This window comes from Macrobrachium rosenbergii, chromosome 13, assembly GCF_040412425.1.
Source record: "Macrobrachium rosenbergii isolate ZJJX-2024 chromosome 13, ASM4041242v1, whole genome shotgun sequence".
Taxonomy (NCBI): domain Eukaryota; kingdom Metazoa; phylum Arthropoda; class Malacostraca; order Decapoda; family Palaemonidae; genus Macrobrachium; species Macrobrachium rosenbergii.
In genome coordinates, this window is record NC_089753.1 from 48,225,380 (window position 1) to 48,249,428 (window position 24,049).

General features: G+C 35.0%; 1 protein-coding gene and 2 long non-coding RNA genes across 3 annotated transcripts; all 3 read right to left on the reverse strand.

The window, feature by feature from the left end:
- Positions 1 to 2,482: 2,482 nt before the first annotated feature.
- LOC136844797 (glutamate receptor ionotropic, delta-2-like) lies at positions 2,483 to 9,836 on the reverse strand. The gene is made up of 7 exons (XM_067114035.1): positions 9,829 to 9,836; positions 8,849 to 9,090; positions 6,710 to 6,894; positions 5,924 to 6,160; positions 4,746 to 4,915; positions 3,400 to 3,565; positions 2,483 to 2,623 (listed from the first exon to the last, which is right to left on the reverse strand). The coding sequence occupies exons 1-7, from the start codon at positions 9,834 to 9,836 to the stop codon at positions 2,483 to 2,485; spliced, it is 1,149 nt and encodes a 382-aa protein (XP_066970136.1).
- Positions 9,837 to 12,733: 2,897 nt separating this feature from the next.
- On the reverse strand, positions 12,734 to 15,175 carry LOC136844683 (uncharacterized). The gene is made up of 3 exons (XR_010854967.1): positions 14,932 to 15,175; positions 13,832 to 13,954; positions 12,734 to 12,853 (listed from the first exon to the last, which is right to left on the reverse strand). It is a non-coding gene; the product is annotated as an uncharacterized lncRNA (long non-coding RNA).
- Positions 15,176 to 18,304: 3,129 nt separating this feature from the next.
- LOC136844684 (uncharacterized) lies at positions 18,305 to 21,640 on the reverse strand. The gene is made up of 4 exons (XR_010854968.1): positions 21,524 to 21,640; positions 20,678 to 20,902; positions 19,630 to 19,922; positions 18,305 to 18,461 (listed from the first exon to the last, which is right to left on the reverse strand). It is a non-coding gene; the product is annotated as an uncharacterized lncRNA (long non-coding RNA).
- Between the last annotated feature and the right edge of the window lie 2,409 nt (positions 21,641 to 24,049).

A 24,049-nucleotide genomic window follows, 5' to 3' on the forward strand; every position in this document is an offset into this window, starting at 1 on the left:
CAGTATACACACACTTCTCATGTTCTATATGGATATATAGCTGCAATATGTTTCACATTTTGTATGAGTATATAGTTACAATAAAGAATCTTACTGATTAACTTACATTTTCTTTACATAATAACGTGTACATTATGATTCCTTAAACCTACAGCCAATTTCAAAGGCTCTTTGTAAGGCCACTAAATGCCAATTAGGTATTTACTCTATGGTTGTGATATAGTGCATCGGTGAATTGCTTTAACCAGGTTTTAATCGATGTCGTTAGCTAGTGAACTGATGCGAGAAAATTTCATTGTACCCTGAATGTAGTGCAAAGAGCAGCTAGCACTAACAATTAATTTTCTTTCTGTTTCTTAAGTGTGAAGACTAAGATTAAGGATGAAGTTTCAGAGGAAGTAAAGGATTCTTAGGAGAGCCAAGAGGGTAAGTCACTTGAATTCAAATGATGAGAGAAGTCTGGAGGAACTCAAATGATGAGAGAAGTCTGGAGGAACTCAAGTGATGAGAGAAGTCGGAATATATTTCACTTCAAAGACGAAGCGATACCTTTCTGTGAAAGACAGGAACAATTAGGTGACGTTCAGGTTTAGTTGATAAGAATGAATTTTCGAGGACTTCAGTTTATGTAAATTGCATTGCTGACACTAATACAAATAACGTAAGCTAAGCAATAATCGACGTTAATGTACTATATGTGGCCATTACTGACCATGCGATTTTTCTAGGATATTTTTTCAAATCATTGCAATTTCTTGCATTAACAGAACCTAGCCAAACTAACCTTTCTGGTCTCCAATCAGCATTATTTATACTTAACTCTGAAACTGAAACCGATTTATGTAAATCTGGCTATATGGCCAAGCACTGGGGCACTTTCAACCATTCAGAGCTTTTATCTTTAACACAACTTCTATGGTTTACTCTGCCATTTTCATTTGAAATTATTCAGCGTGTCACATTAAATAAAGAAGGCACTGACGTCGATGTAGACTAAAGATTTACTGAGAATCATGCTTAGTAATAAAACATACAGTCATGACTAACGTTGCTATAGCCATAGACATGTTACCTTTAGCAGAAAAGTAAAACGAAGCTTCGTCTCCCTGACGTTACAAAACTGAGCTTAAGTACAGAACTGTACTTCGTGAAAGTGCTTCTTACATAAACGAGTGATAGCTCCAAAGTGTTCTAGATTTTCCCCCGATATTTCTAAGATTGAAAAAATGAAGCAATTAAAATTCTGAAAGTTACTGAACCTGAGACTGGATGTGAGAAAACCAATAAATTGTGAAAGTTGTAACTTTTTGTAAAATCGATTCCTAAGAAATAACAAGATTTCCGTTTTCTTTATATGTAGAATCAAGCTTACCGTTTTCTTTATATGAAGAATCAAGCTTCCCGTTTTCTATATGCAGCATCAAGCTTCCTGTTTTCTTTATATGAGAATTAAGCTTCCCGTCTTTATATGTAGAATCTAGTTTCCCGTTTTCTTTATATGCAGAATCAAGTTTCCCGTTTTCTTTATATGCAGAATAAACCTTCCTGTTTCCCTCATATGCAGAATCAACCTTCCTGTTTCCTTTATACGTAGAATCAAGTTTCCCCTTTTTTTATATGCAGAATCAAGCTTCCCGTTTTCTTTATATGCAGAATCAAGCTTCCCGTTTTCTTTATATGCAGAATCAAGCTTCCCGTTTTCTTTATATGCAGAATCAAGCTTCCTGTTTTCTTTATATGCAGAATCAAGCTTCCCGTTTTCTTTATATGCAGAATTAATCTTCCCGTTTCCTTTATGAGAATTAATCCTCACGTTTTCTTTACATAAAAAGTCATTAACAGTGAATATTCTGTAATAACAGTGGAGCCATTTCACCAAAGATAACATTCCTTTAGAGGTAATGCACCTCTGCCCTTTCAAAAATGGCTGTAATTGTGCATATTATGCTACCAAATGATAGGAGCCCTCATCTTTACGTTCACGTTATTGCATATTCAACAGTTACTGTTATGGCTCGGTGCTAGAATATCTGACGAGTTGAAAAATAAAAAGGACAAATAAGAACTTTATAGATTATTCAATGGACATATGTACTTACAATAAGTATATGAAGACGTTAGATTATCATATAATCCCACACATAAGAGGTTCCTTTAGGATTTAGTAGCCGTGCGACTAAGTGTCGATGTGGTAAAAAATGACCACCTTTCACTGCCTTTACAGAAAATAAGCCCGGTGTCCAGATTTCATACACAATTCTTTCAACTTTGTAAGACAAAGCTTATTATATTATTCGATCATTTATTTCATAACATATTTTCTATGTTCCACTTAGAAAGAATCACATAAACAATTATGCCACTATTAATATATCTAGTACACATTCTAAGTTACATCTGCCTACATCCCAGCGCAATTATGCTTACATTCAGACATTTTCCTTTATTTTTTTAAGTCACCCGGTTAACTCTCTTCCTTACCTTAATCACTGGAGCATGGAGCATTTTTCGAGCTGCAGCGATAACGTATCACTTCAAAGACCAAAACCGCAAGGGCCACGCCAAATCCAATGGACAGGAGGAGGAATGCTCCTTGCAAGTGCTCCATAGTGAGGGCGCGATTCTGTTACACGAAAGATGTCAATATTAGTTTTAGGAATAGCATAAATATAGAAAATTTAGGCCAAAGGCTAAGCTCTGGGGCCTATAAGGTTACTCAGCGCTAAAAGGAAAACTGAGAGTAGAACAGTTTGAAAGGTGTAACTGGGGGAAAAATTTGCAGTTGCGCTATGAAACAATTATCAGAAGGTGGAAAGTAAGATGGAAGAAGGGGAATATGAAAGGAGGTACAGAAAAGGAATGAAAAGGGATGTAGTTACGGGCTGAAAGAACGCTGCAAAGAACCTTAAGTAATGCCTACAGTGCACCGCGTGAGGTGCACTGATGGCACTACCCTCCTACGGGGATATTACGTTTTGGTATCGCGTGCATTTCTTGCCTGCTGGTGTTTATGCTAAACATAGTTATAAGCGTATGGTTAAAGTATGCTTTATGTAGGGGAAATTTCATTGCTTAAACTGGTAATTACTTGGATCTAATCAATATAAAAAAATTTACATAAATGAAAGCGGAATCCTTACTGCATGAGAGAAGAATAGGAACCAGTAAAATTTATAGGGAAACCATTTCTGTTACATATGACAAGTGTCACCTTTTCCTAGAACCTCTGGCTCTCTGCAGGTTGATTTCCCTTTGGAGCCCTTTTGGGTTTATAGTCTGTTGACAACTCTATCCAGATTTATAGAAAGAAAGAAAGAAAGGAAGGAAGGAAGGAAGGAAGGAAGGAAGGAAGGAAGGAAGAAAGACATAAAGAAAGAATTCAGAAACTGGGATTCTCACCTGACCCTGTCCTGCAGTAGTGACCGTGCTCTGCAATTTCTTGCTGGTCTGCCTCACTTTCACAGCAATCTTCGTCACTATTTCCCGGAGCCAAATTTTCGTCAGACCTGTCTCCACTAGCCGGCGCTGTAGTTTGTCTATGGGTGCCCTTAGAGGAGATCCCTTTCTATATAATGAAAGGAGATTTGATGACTATGCTTCACAGGACAACTGGGCAGCTGAACATCTAATGTATACAATGACCATACGTTGGATATCTAATAATACAATGGAGTTCAAGTATTTGGTAGTTACTTTTAAATGTTTAGTATTCTAAATACAGAGCTGTTGTTATTATTATTATTATTATTATTATTATTATTATTATTCAGAACATAAACCCTATTCATATAGAACAAGCCCACAGGGGCCAGTGACATGAAATTCAAGCTTCCAAAGAATATGATGTTCATCTGAAAGAAGTAACAAGAGGTAACAGGCGATACAGAAAGAAGACATCAGTTATTGGAAAAAAAAAAAAATAAATTATAAAATTAATAAGTAAATAGATTAACATGTAAAAGATATTTTGGGATATCTTTAAAGTTTTGTATTTTGATGTGAATGGTGTTCAAAGAGCCTTGTGGTATCTATACTGTTTTAAGTATTTAAGGATAGAGTGCTGTCTGTATAATATTTGGGTTATCTTCAAGACCTCAGATTATGTAAAATTACAAGTTTCAATGTATGATAGTGACTCCAATAATTAAATGATTCAGATGACAGCATTATTGCAACTTTTTTACACTGTTTTATAAAGAACATTTTTGTTTACACCCCATGAACACAGAAGTACTTCAAAATGCATGAGTTTCAGATCTATACACTTATCTCCTGAAGAATGAATTATTGGGCTATTTGAAATGAAAAAAAAAACCACGAGCTGACTTTAAAATGGTGCTAAACGAAGCTTTATCATCATCAACATAAGTATTTTAATGACACCAGAGAGTCCCATTTCTACGCTGTGTAAGACACGTCAAAAACATTTATTTCAGAATACATATTAAACAAATGAAGACAAGTAGATGGAAACTAATGAGAACCAATGATTACTTAAAAAGGAGGAAGGAAATTCTAATAAGGAATTATAGGAGGCTGCAAAACACAGAAGAAATAAAAGTTCTGGTGCCACATACAGTGAACCACGCAAGATTGACGGTAGGTACGTGATAACCAACCCCCCCTCCCACTTTCTAGAGAGAGAGAGAGAGAGAGAGAGAGAGAGAGAGAGAGAGAGAGAGAGAGAGAGAGAGAGAGAGAGAACCTGAAAAATACAACCACAACACACACTAGGCTTATATTACCTGAAACCCCAAGTATACCCACACGAAACGGGGTACTTGGAGATACTCGTGTGGATGGGCAGATTCTCTATCTCTATCCTCAAGAGGTCAGTCAGGGCCCAAGAATTGCGAGTGATGTAGGCGTAACGTCCTCCCAGGACTCTTTCCAAGTGGGCGTCAGAATCTAGGGTCTGTGATTGGGAGTCAAGTGAATTCAGACTAGTATTTACTGTATAACTAAACGTGAAATCACTACGTCTCTATCTGAATAGAGAATTATTTCTTAAACAGAGAATTCAGACTGGTATTTACTGTAGAACTGAACGAGAAATCACTTCGTCTATATCTAAATAGAGAATTATCTCTTAAACAGAGAATTCAGACTGGTACCTTTCACATAAGTGAACGTGAAATCATTACACCTGTCTCAAAATTCTGATCCGTATGTTTTTACAAAATGCATAAACTTTGATATCTTACTTATTTGCTGGCTATCATTTGAGAAGTAGGATGAGTATACTGTTGAAGACTTAAAAGTACATAAACTTATCTCATTATCAACTCTGGAATCCTACTACGCTTCTTTTCATTTGCAAATACGCGTGATTATGTTCACGTTCCTTTTTCATTTATGCATTATAAAAAAAATGAATGATAGATTTAAAAAACAGGCAATTTTTCTCTAACAGACCTCATGAGCAAAACACCAAAATAAATTTAAAGAAAAAGCAAGGCACCTTAACACATTTTACAAAAGGAATGCTAGATTTTAAAAAAATTGGGTAATCTTCCTCTAACAGGCCTCAAGAACAGAAGAATAAAATAAAATTTAAAAAAGCTAAGAAATCTTCACACTTTTAAAAAAGCAATATTAGATTTAAAAAATAAGAAATTTTTCTCTAAAGGACCTTAAGAACAAGACTATAATAAAATTTAAAAAAGCAAAAGAACCTTCACACGTTAAAAAAGGAATGTCAGAATTCAACAACAAAAAGAATAAAGAAATTTTTAAAAATAAAACAAAGCATACTCACACATTTTAGAAAGGAATGTTAGATTTCAATAACAAAAAGAATAAATCAATTTTAAAAAATAAGCCAAGGCATCTTCACACATATTAAAAAAGAAATGTTAGAGCTGAAGAACAAAAACGAATAAATAAGTTTTGCAGAAGGCAAAGGCATCTTCACACCACCAACCAGGATCTTAGCAGCGACTTTCCTGATGACAGGATTGGGGTTGGTCACCAAATAGAGATAAGAAGCTCCAGACTCAGACATGTAAATACTACCCCAGGTCATGTCTTTTCTCTTCCAGAGGTCTTCAAAGGAGTTGATGGCGTCGTATGTCTTGATGACGGTGAGGTAGCTTATCAGGGCTGACTTGTAGGCCGAGATGAGGACGAAGCTCACCAGAGCCCACCAACTTATAAAGAACTGTCATGAGTATGAATACATATTTTCAAATTGAATTCTAACCTGCGGAAATATGTTGAAATGGTACACATCAATACTAGATTTTCACTTTAGAGGTAAACAATGATTATTTTAATTTATGTCATTAACACAGCTCGGGAAATGATATGGTTAGTCTCTTGCTAAACGTAAATGGCGTAAGGTTAAGAAAATCTGAAATCAGTGGAAGTTTCATTCTTATAAAGAAATTGCACTGAACTCTCATAAATTCCACACCCCGTCCCATCTAAAGAACTTTCAATATTCTGGTAAATGTCTATGTGTATATATGTAATAATATATATATATATATATATATATATATATATATATATATATATATATATATATATATATATATATATATATATATATATATACATACACACACACAAAGTATGAACGGAAGGTTAGGATCTAACAATCAGTACAGATACAGCTTCCCAAAATTACTTATTAAGAGTAGATAGTTTCCTTATACTTCACCAAAATCCGGGCAAAATTCCTTGAAGAATACAAATCAAAACTCACCTGTACAGACAACTGACGGGGAATGAACGAAGGAGGGTCCTCCATAAGGATTCGTAGGATGTAGAACAGTGAATAGGAGAGCCCCATGGCCTTCTCCTTGAAGAAGGACGCCCATCCTCGATCCATGAGCCACAAGCCGATGCCGTACACGAAACCGGAGATGACAAATCCCATCCAAACGGTGTCTTTTTATTTAGGAAAGAAAGGCACTAGTGTTAAGAATTTCCATCACTGAAGGGAAAGTAACACGTACACACTTTTACTGAGAGAGAAAATGAAGCGAAAAATGTCAATCAAATGATTACTGATACGCAATAAGGTATTTGGAAGCAAGACTGCAGACAATACAGGCGTGTTACCTGTTGTTAAACTCTACGGGTTTATCAACCCACGTTTCACTACCTTTTGTTTGGTATAGAGAATAACTACAGTACATTCTCTTTTGTACAGAATAATTTCGCTATCTTTTCTTCAATAGAGAATAATTTTAATAACTCGTCTTGCATATAGTATAATTTCACTACATTTTCCTGGTATAGAGAATAATTTCACTGCCTTTTCTTGTATATAAAATAATTCACTAACTTCTCTTCTGTACAGAATAATTTCACTTCCTCCTCTTGTATAGAGAATAATTTCACTTCTTCGCCTGCATATAAAATAATCTCAAACCTTCTCTTGTGTAGAGATTAATTTTACTACATCCTCTTGCACAGAGAATAAAGACTGCTGTTAATATGCTACAAATGTATTTCTCTTTACCAAAATATGAACACTGGACAATTACGTGGAAGAGAAGAGAATTATAAGGCAAATTAAGAGGACTCAAGAATAAAATTAACTGAAATTATGCAGCCATATTATTTAATAGGACTTACTTTAGAATCTTAGTTATGTTTATTCTACTTCCTGTCGTCTAAATGAAAGCTTGATTTTTAACTTCAGTAGAATACTGTACTTCCTGAATTAGGTAATTTATATATGGCAGGAAAACAAAACACAAACCAAAAATAATACACAAAGAAATGCTGAAACTGGGTCTTTTCAACAGTATCAAATGCGAATTTACAACTAAGCAACCACAGAAGATTTAGTAATGCAATTTAGCATTAATAGAAATAAAATCCATCCTGTGCTGAATATGAGTTTGCAGAATTTATCGGCGTACTAGATAACCATATAAATTACTAACTAGATAAACGCTAGGGTTATGACTGATTTTTTAATAGGTTTTTATTAACTAGATTAATGCTAGGGTTATGATGTGGGGTACTTTAACGAAGAAACTCATATAGCCTAAGGTAAGTATGTTTTCAAAATACTGTGAAAATTTGCTGTTTATTTTCATGTATATACTTCTGACTAAATTTTCTCCTTCTTTATATTATAAAATTTTTTACAAGATCACAAAACAGATAGCTCAAATGTTAGTGACTAAATTTACTTCTTTATATAATCATATTTTTTTACAAGATTCCCCAAAAAACAGATAACTCAAATATTACACAGAATAAATTTATTTCTTTATATTATCATATTCTTTTCAAGATAAAAAAACAGACATCTGAAATATTTCACAGTTCTTCTAAAAGACAGAACTTTAAAAATTTTCTACGGTAAATTTATCCTCCTAACGTAGGAAACAAATCTATAAATAAAATCCTGAAGATTTAACTAGATAATAAATGCCAGGGTTATGGTGTAGTGTAGCTTAGCGAAGAAACTCGTATAGCTAAGGGTAAGTAAGTTTTCACAATATTGTGAAAATTTGCTGCTTTTTTATTTTCCTTTCTAATCCTCTAACTAAATTTTCTTTATATTACCATATTTTTTAAAAATATCCAATAACAATTTGGCTCAACATTTCATAATTCTTTCACAAGACAGAACTTTAAAAACCTCCTAGTGTTAATATATCCTCTTGACGAAGAAAACGAATCTAAAAATAAAATCCTTTGTAAACCTCTAACTAAATTTTCTTCATATTATCATATTTTTTTAAAAAGATCCTATAACAATTTGGCTCAACTTTTCACAATTCTTCCACAAGACAGAACTTTAAAAACCTCTTAGTGTTAATATATCTTCTTGACGCAGAAAACGAATCTATAAATAAAATCCTGAAGATTTGCTACCCACCTCCGAAGGGCGCCACTATAGCCAGAGACCTCGGGAGTGGCCCCGGTTCGTGTGAAAGGATCATGAAAGGATCCTCAATGAATACCGCTCCTATGTCCATCCCCAGCAACCTCACGGGCAAAGGAGTCAGCAGGAAGGAGAAATCGGCCTTTTCGTATTGCAGGGTTCCTACGATCCCGGAGAAATTCCCGTACTCGTTAGGAAGTCCCCACTCACCGTCCCAAGGCTCGCGGACTTCGAAACTGGAATGGATTGGAGGGATTCCTTTTGAAGATACACAAAACACACACACACACACACACACACACACACACACACATATATATATATATATATATATATATATATATATATATATATATATATATATATATATATATATATATATATATATATATATTCAGGCGGAAGTATACACTAACAAGCAGGAGTCCAAAGAAGACGACAGTCAACAAAACAGTTGCATATTTATTTTGAGAAACGTTTCATGTTACTGAAACACATCATCGGTCTGTAAAATTGAAAAATACATATTAATTCTCTTAATTCAAAATAAAAGCTAAATTAAAAACAGTAGTTACATTCTTTAAAATTACAAAGTATATAAAAGTTAAAACAAGAGCAAAAAATTTTTAAGCCAACCTAATCAAAAGAAAGGGAAAGACGAAGTGAGACCACAAGCTCACGCTTGCCCAGAGAATACTTAGGCCAAGTGCAAAGGAGAAGAAGACACGTTGGAGTTTAGAAGAGGTGCATGACGTTTAATAAACAAAGACTCAAGGGTCGTCAAGTAAGCAGACTGTTTGGTAGTTCCAATTATGGAAAAATGTTTCTTATCAATGTTAATCTTGCATTTAAAGGCATGATTCTAATGCTAGAAAATTCTGGGTTAGTAATTCGTGAGCCAGTTCTGTAGCTCAAACCTAAGTGGCTGTTATAACGGACCTGCAACATTCTCTTTGATGAGCCAACATAACTACCCAGACATCTTGGGCATTCAAATTTGTAAATAATATTGGACTTCATAAAGGTCTGTAGTTTGCCCTTATCATTTAAAAAGCCGCCAATCTTTAGTGGATTCACAGGTATTAGATTCAGTTTTAGAAATCCAAACTCTTCTTCGATTTGTTTAACTTTGGATCTAAGAGAGTCAGAGTGAGTATATGGTATCGTGGCTTACATAGTCAATTTAGGAACGTTAAATTTCACAATGGGATCAGAAAAGTTACGTGCTAAAATCTTGTTAACTATATTATAAAAAAGGCTTTTTGGATAAGAATTTTTGGTAAAATATTCAAGTAAAAATTCAATTTCGGAGTGGAAATTTACCCAGCTAGATAACGAAACGCTCTAAAAACTAGCCTAGTTATGGCAACAATTTTAAATGAAAAGTAAAATGAACTATAAAAATTACCTCCAAGTCATGTATAAATATTTTTTCTGAAAACTGATGTACTAAAATTATGGTCAAAACGGGTGATTTTTACATCTGAAAAGGGCAGTGTATTCTCAGTCTCTTGCTCAATAGTAAATCTAATGTTAGGATGTTTAGAGTTAACGTAATCTAGAAAAGACTGACATTGCCACGAATGTTTAAATAGGACAAAAGTATCATCCAAATATCTCCTATAGGAGATATGTAGATGATCATAAAAGCTCTAAAGCCTGCACTCTGAAAAATATCGAAGATTTGCCTTCACGAAGAAAATTCAACGAAGCTACGACCAACCACATTATTATTATTATTATTATTATTATTATTATTATTATTATTATTATTATTATTATTATTATTATTATTATTATTATTATTATTATTATTCAGAAGATGAACCCTATTCATATGGAACAAGCAAACTGGGGCCATTGACTTGAAATTCAAGCTCCCAAAGAATATGGTGTTCATTAGGAAGAAGGAAGAGGAGGTAAATTGAAAAACAGAAAGAGGTCACGGGAAAAACAAAAAGAGGTAATGGAAAATACAGAAATAGGTAAAGGGAAATATAGAAAGAGGATAATGGGGAATACAGAAAGGTAAAGAGAAAAACAGAAACACGGTAAAGGGAATTACAGAAAGAGGTAAAGGGAAACATAAATAGAGGTGATGGGAAATACAGAAAGGTAAAGAGAAATACAGAAAGAAGGTAAAGGGAAATACAAAAAGACGTAAAGGAAAATACAGAAAGAAGGTAAAGGGAAATACAAAAAGAGGTAAAGGGAAATGCAGAAAGAAGGTAAAGGGAAATACAAAAAGAGGTAGAGGGAAATACAGAAAGAAGGTAAAGGGAAATACAAAAAGAGGTAAAGGAAATACAGAAAGAAGGTAAAGGGAAATACAGAAAGAGGTAGAGGGAAATACAGAAAGAAGGTAAAGGGAAATACAGAAAGAGGTAGAGGGAAATACAGAAAGAAGGTAAAGGGAAATACAGAAAGAGGTAAAGGGAAATGCAGAAAGAAGGTAAAGGGAAATACAAAAAGAGGTAGAGGGAAATACAGAAAGAAGGTAAAGGGAAATACAAAAAGAGGTAGAGGGAAATACAGAAAGAAGGTAAAGTGAAATACAGAAAGAGGTAGAGGGAAATACAGAAAGAAGGTAAAGGGAAATACAGAAAGAGGTAAAGGGAAATACAGAAAAAGGTAAAAGAAATACAAAAAGAAGAGGGAAATACAGAAAAAGGTAAAGGAAATACAAAAGAGGTAGAGGGAAATACAGAAAGAAGGTAAAGGGAAATACAGAAAGAGGTAGAGGGAAATACAGAAAGAAGGTAAAGGGAAATACAAAAAGAGGTAGAGGGAAATACAGAAAGAAGGTAAAGGGAAATACAGAAAGAGGTAAAGGGAAATATAGAAAGAGGTAAAGGGAAATACAGAAAGAAGGTAAAGGGAAATATATAAAGAGGTAAAGGGAAATACAAAAAGAAGGTAAAGGGAAATACAGAAAGAGGTAAAGGAATAGATAAAAAGAGGTGAAGGGAAATCCAGAAAGGGGTAAAGGGAAATACTGAAAGAGGCAAAGGGAAATACAGAAAGAAGGTAAAGGGAAGTATAGAAAGAGGTAAAGGGAAATACAGAAAGACGTAAAGGGAAACACAGAAAGATGGTAAGGGGAAATATAGAAATAAGTAAAGGGAAATACAGAAAGAGGTAAAGGGAAATATAGAAAGAAGGTAAAGGGAAATACAGAAAGAGGTAGAGGGAAATACAGAAAGAAGTAAAGGGCAATACAGAAAGGTAAAGGGAAATAAAGAATGAGGCAAAGGGAAATACAGAAAGAGGTAAAGGAAAATATAGAAAGAGGTAGTGGGAAATAAAGAAAGAAGGTAAAGGGAAACAAAAAGGTAAAGGGAAATACAGAAAGAGGTAAAGGGAAATACAGAAAGAATGAAAGGGAAATATAAAAAGAAGGTAAAGGTAAATATAGAAAGAGGTAAAGGGAAATACAAAGGAGGTAAAGGGAAATATAGAAAGAGGTACAGGGAAAATACAGAAAAAGACAAAGAGAAATACAGAAAATAGGTAAAGAGAAATGCAGAAAGAGGCAAAGGGAAATACAGAAAGAAGAGCAATACAGAAAGAATAAGCGGAAACACAGAGAGAAGGTAAAGGGAAATACAGAAAGAAGGTAAAGGGAAATAACGAGAGAGGTAAAGGAAAATAGGCTACATAAAGAAGGTAAAGGGAAACACCGAGAGAGGTAAAGGGAAATACAAAAAGAAGGTAAAGGGAAATACAGAAAGACGTAAAGGGAAATACAAAAAGAAAGTTGAAGGTAAATACAGAAAGAAGGTAAAGGGAAATATAGAAAGTTTGGAAATACAGAGAGAGAGAGGAATGATTTTACTGATGAGGTTGTAGGCTGATGTTTCAGTGATTCGAAACAGGCAGACGAGTCCAATCACTGGACACGTTTGTCGGGACTGCCTTCGATGAGGTTGTATGTTATGTAGGGGATTCTCAAAAGGCAGACGACCCTAATCACGTGACCATTGAGGTTTTCAAGGTGATCTGGGGAAATCAAATTACTGTTGGAACTGGTGGAAAGCAGTTATTACAAAAATGAGTAATGTTACAACACCTTTTCATTTGTTATCAATCTGAGTCAAATTCTGTTTGTATTTAATGGTAAACAACAGACATTATTTCATGAGGTTTCAGAGAATCATTCACAGCTAACGGAACGTTCATACGGCATTTCGAGGTCTATTAAGCAAGTACCTTAACATAGCATTTTTTATGGACAGAAATAGTAAATGATTTAATTTATGATAGTTTTTAAAAATCAAGAATCCATACACAAAATTTCATATATAAATATATAGATATATATATATATACATATATATATATATATAATATTTGTATATATTTAATATATATATGTATATATATTAAATATAGTACATATATATATTTTTAAAAATCAAGAATGCATACACAAAATTTCATATATATACTGTATGTATATATATATTTTATATGTAATATATTTACTATATATATACATATGTATATATATGTAATATATATTATATATATACTGTATATATATATATATATATATATATATATATATATATATATATATATATATATATATATATATATATATATATATATATATATGTGTGTGTGTGTGTGCATGAACTCATATGAATAATTGCCACTTGTACACGCATGACTTTTATATTCATATATTAAACTACAAATATCGTATAACATTGAATTACTATACCTCGGGAATAACTTAGACCCAAATGGAATTGTAAGTAATGATTCGACCCTGGGCTTTTGGCTTAGAAACAACGATAAACAGTGGACTTTATCCACTTGTCCATCAAGAATCCTTTTCAGGACATTGGTAATAATAAAATCCCCTATTAGCAATGATGCAGTGAGTTTAATATTAAATTATATTCATGGATGAATATTTTTGTGTGTGTGTGTCTGTGTGTTGCGAATTATTATTATCGATTACGTAATTACCTGGAGGAAAGATTTTGTGGTGAAGTTTCTGGCGTAGGGGCCACTGGTGGAGAAACCGAAGTCCTTCGTACCCTTTCCTGCAGTAGAGGCAGCGTGCGAAGATCTTGAGGTCTTCGTGTAAACCTAAGGAGGAGATTCTGAAACTGTAACGCTAAATGTCTGATTTTAACTTAACGAGTTTTTCCTGCCGTTCTTTCTTTATTTCTTCAGCTGAAACTCCTTACTGACAGAGTCAACAGACTATAAACCCACGAGGGCTGCTCCAAAGGTAAATCAGCCTGCAGAGAGAGACAAGTTACAGGAAAAGGTGAGAGATAAATATATATGAGGGAATATAAAATAAAACCGATACACTTGAATTCAGGAGACGTCTGCAAAGAGCGGGAATGAATTTGCTTCCCGCTTAAAATTTGGAGTTCAGAAGACTTGTAAGTAGCTTCAAAGTTTGAGAAAAATTTTGGGGGGGTTTCATTACAGAAAACTATTTTCTAAAAACAATATATTTAAAAAATACCCAACATTTAGTTGGCGGTACATTTGGATTTCAGAGGGGTTTCATTACAGAATACTGTCTTATAAACACAACACATTCCTAAAGTTACCCATCAGTTGGTGGGCACTGACAGGATAAATCTTTTCAAATAAGTTTGTCTCTCTAACTGGTTCCAACCAGACTATTTCCTGTACAGAGCGTTTTAAAAATGTTTGTCTCTCTAACTGCTTCTATAGAGACACTTGAATTGAATTGAACTGAATATAGAGTTTAGGGCCTGCCAAAGGCCAAGTGCTGGGACCTATGAGGTCATTCAGCGCTAAAGCGGAAATTGACAGTAAAAAGGTTTTAAAGGTGTAATAGGAGGAAAACCTCGCAGTTGAACTATGAATCAATTGTTAGAAGAGGGTGGAAAGTAAGATGAAAGAAAGAGAATGGAGGTACAGTAAAAGAAATGAAAGGGGTTGCAGCTAGGGGCCGAAGTTTCGCTGCAGAGAACCTTAAGTAATCCCCAGTTTACCGCATGAGGTGGGTACACGGGGTACAGAAGCTTGATTTCCGGCACAGAGCATAAATTATGCAGAGCAGATCATCATTCCTAACTTACCTACTTCCTGGGACGTCTTCCACGCTTCGACAAACAAAGACCCCCGCAACTGGTGGCCCCTGGGATGACCCTGCGGCAGTGAGCTCTCTCGGAAAGTGGCAGCAATATTGTCGCTGTAGGCCAAGTAATATGTCTGGATGGTGTTCCTTAGGGCAACTTCTGTCAGTAGAAACTCTTCCACGTCACCCTCGGCGCCCACAGCGATCACTGGGATTTTTGGGAAGTAGAAGAGCTGGGATTTCTCTACGAAACTGCCAAGGAGGAGTATAGTTAATAATAATAATAATAATAATAATAATAATAATAATAATAATAATAATAATAATAATAATAATAATAATAATTAAATTTCTCTATTGCACTGCCAAGATCAAGTAGAGAAAATGAAAAAAATAATAATACTGGGATTTCTCTAAGAAACTGCCATGGACGAACATAGACAATAATAATAATAATAATAATAATAATAATAATAATAATAATAATAATAATAATAATAATAATAATAATAATAATAATAATAATAATATTCTTTATTTCAGCTAACAGTCATGCACAATGAGTTTAGTTACAATGGAAGCATTAACAAAATACATCGGCATTATAATAATAATAATAATAATAATAATAATAATAATAATAATAATAATAATAATAATAATAATAATAATAATAATCTTTATTTCAGCTAACAGTCATGCACAATGAGTTTAGTTACAATGGAAACATTAACAAAATACATCAGCATAATAATAATAATAATAATAATAATAATAATAATAATAATAATAATAATAATAATAATAATAATAATAAAATATTCTTTATTTCACCTAATCATCATACACAATTAGAGTTCAGATACAAAGGAGACATTAAAAAATATACTAGCATGATGGAAACAAATGCTAAACTGGTGACTGTTGACCACTTAAAACGACTTCAACGAAATCACGATATAATACCATCTACTCGTACATTTGTTTATTGTCGTGAATTCTTATCAGTGAGCAAAAATAAAAAAATACCAACGCTACAAACAGACTTAGAAAATTGTTATGACTTGGAATATCGTTCTAACTTAAAATAGCGTTTTGACCTGGAAAATTCTTTTAACTTAGAATATTGTTTAGACTTGGAAAACTGTTTTAACTTGGAAAATTGTTTTCAACATGTTCTATCATACTACCTAATCTTCTTAAAGGATTAAATGTTCTTTTTTTTCGCAAGATTCACTGGCTATATATAAAGGTACCAATTTTTCCCTCAGGAATACGCACAATGCTTTTGCAATCGCCGTCTGGAGCACTCTTCCACACACACACACACACACACACACAGAAAGAGAGAGAGAGAGAGAGAGAGAGAGAGAGAGAGAGAGAGAGAGAGAGAGAGAGGAGAGGGGAGGTTTCATATTTTCCAAATTTATTCTGTGTTGAGAGAGAGAGAGAGAGAGAGAGAGAGAGAGAGAGAGAGAGAGAGAGAGAGAGAGAGAGAGAGAGAGGGGGTTCACATTTTCCCATTTATTCTGTAGAGAGAGAGAGAGAGAGAGAGAGAGAGAGAGAGAGAGAGAGAGAGAGAGAGAGAATCAGGATTACAGATTAAGACAAATTCCAGTGTTAAGCAATGTGGGAAGTATACAACAGCTGTCAGTAAGGAACAAATATAGTTTGCTTACAATTAATCTTTATTCATATCTTTCCTTCTTTCTCTCTTCCCTTTCTCAAATTTCCTCGGGTCTGGGCTAGAAAATGGCGAGTGCCACTGCAAAATAAAATATATCAATGAATAATCCGGACCTGACACAAATTATATATTCCAAAGTGTGCCCATTTCTATATTACGGGCAACCATAAGAGCAAGAGCCTGTGCTGGCACAAGGCCCACTAAATGTATAACAACGTATCTAATCATCTAAAGGGGGGGGTGGATATACTCCGGGATAAGGGCAGTGACCTCCCACGGATAAAACAAAAATAAAAACACGATTGCTCTTGTGTTTGATTGAACGTAACGATCAAGCAGTTTTATTTTTCATCTTTTTCAAACAATGGATAAACATGTTTTTGCTGCTTTGTACAAAAGCACAGTGCAGTTTCGCTACGAGAGAGAGAGAGAGAGAGAGAGAATCAGGATTACAGAAGATCATGACAAATTCCAGTGTTAAGCCAAAGTGGGAAGTATATACCAACCGTCAGTAAGAAACAAAAGAGCATCTCCACTTCGTGTTTGCTTAACGTTAATCTTCATTTATATCTTTCCTTCTCTCTCTCTTCCCTTTCCCAGCTTTCTTCGAGTCTGGGCTACAAAATGGCAAATGCCACTGTAATATAAAACGTATCAATGAATTATGAGGACCTGACACAAAGTATGTATTCCAAAGTGTGCCCATTTCTATATTACGGGCAACCCACTAAATGTAAAACAACGTTTCTAATTATATAAAGGGTGGGGAAGAGATATTCTGTGAAATAAGGGGCAATGACCTCCCACGGATAAAAAGACTGGATTGATCTCGTATTTTTTTATTTAACGTTGCGATCTGTAGTTTTATTCTACATCTTTTTCCAACAATGGACAGACAAACAAGTTTTTGCAGCTTTGCTCAACAGCACATACCAATTACGTTTTTAGGTTTAACACTCTCCAATTTGTCCTAGAGAGAGAGAGAGAGAAAGAGAGAGAGAGAGAGAGTTAGGTTTAACATTCTCCAATTTGTCCTGCAGAGAGAGAGAGAGAGAGAAAGAGAGAGAGAGAGATAGAGTTAGGTTTAACATTCTCCAATTTGTTGAGAGAGAGAGAGAGAGAGAGAGAGAGAGAGAGAGAGAGAGAGAGAGAGAGAGAGAGAGAGTTAGTTTAACATTCTCCAATTTGTTGTAGAGAGAGAGAGTTAGGTTTAACATTCTCCAATTTGTCCCGGAGAGAGAGAGAGAGAGAGAGAGAGAGAGAGAGAGAGAGTTTAACATTCTCCAATCTGTCCCGGAGAGAGAGAGAGAGAGAGAGAGAGAGAGAGAGAGAGAGAGAGAGAGAGAGAGAGAGAGAGTTAGGTTTAACACTCTCCAATTTGTCCCGTAGAGAGAGAGAGAAAGAGAGAGAGAGAGAGAGTTAGGTTTAACATTCTCAATTTGTCCCGGAGAGAGAGAGAGAGAGAGAGAGAGAGAGAGAGAGAGAGAGATTTGAGAGAGAGAGAGAGAGAGAGAGAGAGAGAGAGAATCTAATATTCTCCCAATCTGTTCTGCATGTGTACAAGCGCGCATTCTTAAATCCGTCCGATGCCTTTCTTCAAGACGAAAGGAAAAACTAAACCTACCCCACACACCATCTCCTTTGCGACCTCATAATTTCATTAAAGCGGCTCTCCTTACCTCAACACGAGATTGCCCAAAGTGGAGAGATCCAGGACGATTGCCCAGCAAGCAGTTTCGGCAACCATCCCGTGCAATAAGTCGGTTTTCGCACCCGCGAGCCCGTTCGTTTCGCTACCTAAATTGATCTCCACCGTCGCCTTCCGTTCTTCTTCTTGCCAAAATCTGAGAACAGGGGAGAATTGGTTGTTATTTTTTTTTACTGAAATAGTTACAATTTTCATTTCATTTATCTCCATGAACAGGTTGTTTGAGTTATTTAATTTACTGAAATATTTACACATTTTTATTTCATTTACTGGATAATTTACAACGATTTGTATTAATAGTTTGTGAGTTGTGATTTCATTTATTGAAATATTTACAATTTTTATTTAATTTACTGGATTATTTACGAGGCTTTGCATTAACAGGTTCTTTGTAAGACACGAATGAGTTGTTATTTTATTTACTGTTTTATTTATAGTTTTTATTTTATTTACTGGTTTATTTACAAGGACTTGTATTAATAGTTAGTTTGTAAGACATAAACATGAGTTATTTTATTTACTGAAATATTTATAATTATTTCATTTATTGGATTATTTACAGAGATTTTTATTAACCACTTGTTTTTAATAAGAAAAGATACTCACGTAAAAGTACAGGTTTGCCAAAATCTTCAGAGAAAACATAACTTAATATCTACAAACATTGACTTATTCGTTAATTAATTCATTTCGTGAAATGTATTACTCGAATATATGAGGGTATGACTGAAAATGCTCTTATTGAAAAAAAAAAAACAGTAAATTGAATTTGCTCTTCTTTACAACGTTTGTTTATCAGTTTGATATATGGGACTTTTTTTATTCATTTATTACTGCTATTAAGAACCCCCAAAAATTAAACAGAGGAACACCACTTATTCTTTTTTATACTAAAAAAATCGTTATTTATTCTTACTCATCATTATTTCCACAGTTGACTGCTTAGATCAACGAGCTAACGGTTTGCCAAGCAATGAAATGAAATTATTATTATTATTATTATTCAAAATGTGCAAACATTCATATGGAACGAGAATAAAAGGAGAAAAATTACTTCCATGGCAAACCTCACACGAAACAGAATGTCCATTATGGTCCAAATAAAGAGAGGACCACATGTGAATATGCAAGTGGTGGAAGTAATAGTAGTGGTAATAGACGAGATTTGCCTTTGAAACGGCTCCCTAATAAACAACGTGTTAAAGTAGTAGTAGAAGATAAGATATGCCGTTGAAACGGCTCCCTATACAACGTAAATTCAGGAAAACCGAGGCAACGGTGCCACAGGCTTTACAACGGCTCACCTGATGAGCGGAAGAAGGAGAGAGGTTGAGGAGGACGACGAGGAAGTCACACTGGCGGAGATAAGGAACAGATGACATCCTTCAGCCTTCTGTTTCACGAGGTCCATGAAAGCCTTTCCCACCAGCCACTTTAACCCCTGTTCGACGCCTCCCAAGGGCGCCTGGAGTGCGTCTGCCACCGAGCCAGCAGGTGAGGAATGCGGACTCACGCATCCAGCAGGATTACTGAGTCCTATGACCAATAAGGCGACGACGCTGACGGTGAAGCTTGCTGGGAAGGATCGCCAGTTACTCTTGGGAAAAGTAGCAGTAGAAATACGTCAATCAGCTGAAGTCGTCACTATTATTGTTATTATTATTATTATTATTACTGAATATATTTGAATTTAAATTAATGATAAATAAAAATGGCTAAAACTAAAGCCTACCGAAAGGATCAGTCTACAGATCCTTCGTGAACAGGGAGTGTTTGGTCCTCAAATTTTTTTATTGACTGAAAATATAACTCTTTCCTTATTCCGTAAACTGTATATCAATTTATCTAAGGAAATTTCCTCCAAAATTTTAACTATAATGTCTGTTAAATGTTCAGCGTTTATATACAGTCCAGTGGTAAGAGAACTCGTCACTGAAGTCGGAGGTAGTTACTGTCGGTGGTTCGAGTCCACCAAGTGACTAACACTTATCACTTATAATTCCCCTTCTGTATTATTTCCAAGGAAGAGCAAATTGGATGCTGAATGACATTTGAAGCTTAATGTTCGTGAATAAAAAAAATGTCAGGTATCAAAAAAATTAATATATCTATATATGTATATTTATATACATATACATACATACAAACATATAAATAAATATATGTACATATACATGCAGGCCTATGTATGTGTATATATATTATATATATATGTCTATGTATATATGCATGCAACACTTAATTAAGCCTTGACAAACAAACACAAAATTCAACCGACCACATCCAGCTATATCACCTTCACAGAAGATAAGCCAGCGTTGTATCTCAGAGACACGCTTCCCACTTACTTACTTGTACAAAGAGTATCCCGTTGCTCGGCGAGTACCTGCTAACTGTGTGCTTCAGGAGAAGAGCGGAGGGTAACACTATCTTGATGAGCCGTGGTAAGGGTCTCGCCCCAGCAGCGATGACGGAGGAGAGCCACGGGGAGAAGAAGAAGACATGTCGGTTTTGTTGCTGCTCGTTTTTTTACTAAATGAATCCTGGTTGTGTTTCGTCGCATGGCCGGCTTTTTCGCTGTAAGAGGAGCTTTGTAAGAGGCTAAATATAATTATGTTTTACAGTAAATCCGTTGTAAATTGAAACTACTATTCATTACAGTATATAACTGCCAAAAAGAGAATAAGCTTCTTACAGACACACGGTCACACTCATCCACAACTGAATTAGGTCTAGAAACAGAAAACTGGATGGGAATGGAATGGAATATCAAATTCAGGACAAAGGCCATGCACTGGGACCTATGTGGTCATTCAGCGCTGAAAGGGGAAACAGAGTAAAAAGGTTTGAAGTTGTAACAGGAGGAAAACCTCGCTGTTGCACTGTGATGCAATTGTTGGGAGAGGTTTAAGGAAAGTAAGATGAAAGAAGGAGAATATGAACGGAGGTACAGTCAAAGGAATGAAAGGGGTTGCAGCTAGGGGGCCGAATGGACGCTGCAAGGAACCTGAAGTCATGCCTACAGCGCACCGTGTGAGCTGCACTGACGGCACTACCCCTACGGAGAAAATGTGATGGGTTGAAAGAAAGAAGCACCTGAATGAACTAACTCACAAAAAAACGACCCTTGACTTTATACGATTTTACTCACGAATGTGAAGACACTTCCAAAAAATGGCGAGCGATTTCCTCCCTTACCTACTACGGCCACGAAGGCTGAAATCTTTTGCTCTGGTTTCTGTCGAAGGGAGAGAGAAGAGTGAGTCTTCGATAGCACCTGGAACTACCTTCTTGCCGTCGATTCCTTTGTTCGCTGAAACAGAAGAAAAAGAAGAAGTCTTGAAGTCTTTTGTATTCTGTGAATGACCTGTTAAATAAGATACCATGTCAGAGGAGTTTAAGCTCCACGTCTGTGGTTTTTGTTAAATGTTATGTTTGTTAAATTAGACATGGCGTTTGCTAAATTTAAATTCTGTATGTGTTAGTGTATATTAACTGTTAAATATGTCTATCAGTTCAAGTGCTCGTGTGTATTAACTGTTAAATCTGTTTAGTTAGGTAAGTAAAAGTGTTTAGTGAGTTTCATAACACAAACTGGGATTTAAAAAATACTGTTAATTTTCGCTACAACGGTTTGATCAACATCAACCGCTGTAGCGTATATTAAGTGTTTCTTTATTCTTAGTTTGTGTTATACACCTTTATATTTATGTAACATTGCACGGACCGATGTGCAAGCCCTTGCTCACAAACATGAAATATATAAAGAATGTTAAATGGAGCTTTGAAATATTTTTTTTAATCCTTACCACTGGAAGCAATAAAAGCGAAAATAATATTACCATGACATGTAACTTCTTTACAATTTAGTTTGATAAGTTCTACTTAAATCATTAAGTAAAGGCGAAAATAAACAAAGAGTAATAAATGAAAAAGAAAACCAGGTGATGATTATTCTCGCATATTATAGATGTATATTGTATTTAACAATCATACAGAGCCAGTGGCCTCATTTAATACTGGAAGGACCAATTATTAAAAAAAAAACATAAAAATAAACAAAATAAATAAATAGAAATATTCCATTTCCTTCTGAGCCGATTCATTCCTAAATATACCAATACTGTCGACGGCTAAGAGACTTCTCTCAATTGATCACAACTGCTTATCACTCCCTTCAAATTAACTTTACAAGAGAACAAGGCTTTTAACAAAAAATGACAGGTCAGGTGACCGGTTTATGGAATTGGAATATAAAATTCAGTCCAAAAGGCCAAACGCTGGGACCTATAAGGTCCTTCAGCGCTGAAAATAATGTTGAAACAATTGTAAAGAGAGTGTGGAAAGCAAGATGGAAGAAAGAGAATATGGACAGAGGTATAATAAAAGGAATGCAAGGGGTGCAACCAGAGACCAAATGGACGCTGCAAAGAACCTCAAGTATTGCCTACAGTGCACCCTGTTCGGTGCACTGGCGGCACTACCATACTACTGGGACCAGTTTATGGAAAATAATGGTATATGGGAACTGACTAATCAGTGGCGTGTGGTTTTTACCAAGAATATTTGCACGATGCGATAACCTAAAACTCTCTCTCTCTCTCTCTCTCTCTCTCTCTCTCTCTCTCTCTCTCCTGTTACCGGGGACCTGCGAAGGCGTTACGTTTTAACAATCTTCTTAGCTTTGACCATAATTACTGTACGGATTACAAACTCTTTTTAATGATGTTATTACATGCAAGTTTCGATTCATGTCTGTAATAAGATTTCAGGTAGCAAATGAACCTTCACATTTCAGGCATTTTAACGTATGCCACTAACACTGATATAAACATAATACTCATGCTTTGTTCCTTGTAACCCAAATGCCTTTTAATGAAAAACTTCAGTAAAAATACCGGTATTTCTCTTTATTCACTGGTCTCAATTTCGTTTATTTACGACTGATGATGTCCGGATCTTCTTTGAAAATTTATTGTTTCCTCTCTTCTATTACTCATTAATCTTCACAAAACATGATCTAGTTGTAATTATACAATGAGCAAATGGCCAAAAGTGTCTGACCCGAGAGAAAATTCAGGTACACAAAAAGAAATAGAGAATTTACATATTCAAATGAGAATTTAGGTACCTACAAGGGAATTTAGATATCTACAGGACAGAATTTACATATCAGAAGAGAAACTTCAGTCACAAAACAGACTTTAGACATTGGAAAACAAATTTAAATTTACTAAAAGAATTTCGATAGCCAGACAAAAATGTACATATCTGAAGAGAAAATTTATTTAAGCAACAAAGGCTCTTCATTGAAAAGTAAATTCAAATGTTATAAGAGAATATCCATACTCACACGAAAATGTATTCAAACGTGAATTTACGAATTTGAATATCCAAAACAGAATTCATGCATCCAATGAGAGAGAGAGAGAGAGAGAGAGAGAGAGAGAGAGAGAGAGAGAGAGAGAGAGAGAGAGAGAGAGAGAGAGAGTCCAAGTCTTACATAAGTAGCTTTCATAGATATCGCTTTCAAAGTAAGCTTTCATAGATAACTCGATGAATTGAATGCTTACAGAGAGAGAGAGAGAGAGAGAGAGAGAGAGAGAGAGAGAGAGAGAGAGAGAGAGAGAGAGAGAGAGAGAGAATATCCAAATCTTGCATTGGTAATTTAGACAGATGTCTCTGAAACAGCTCTCGACGAACTGATTGCTTTCTGAGAGAGAG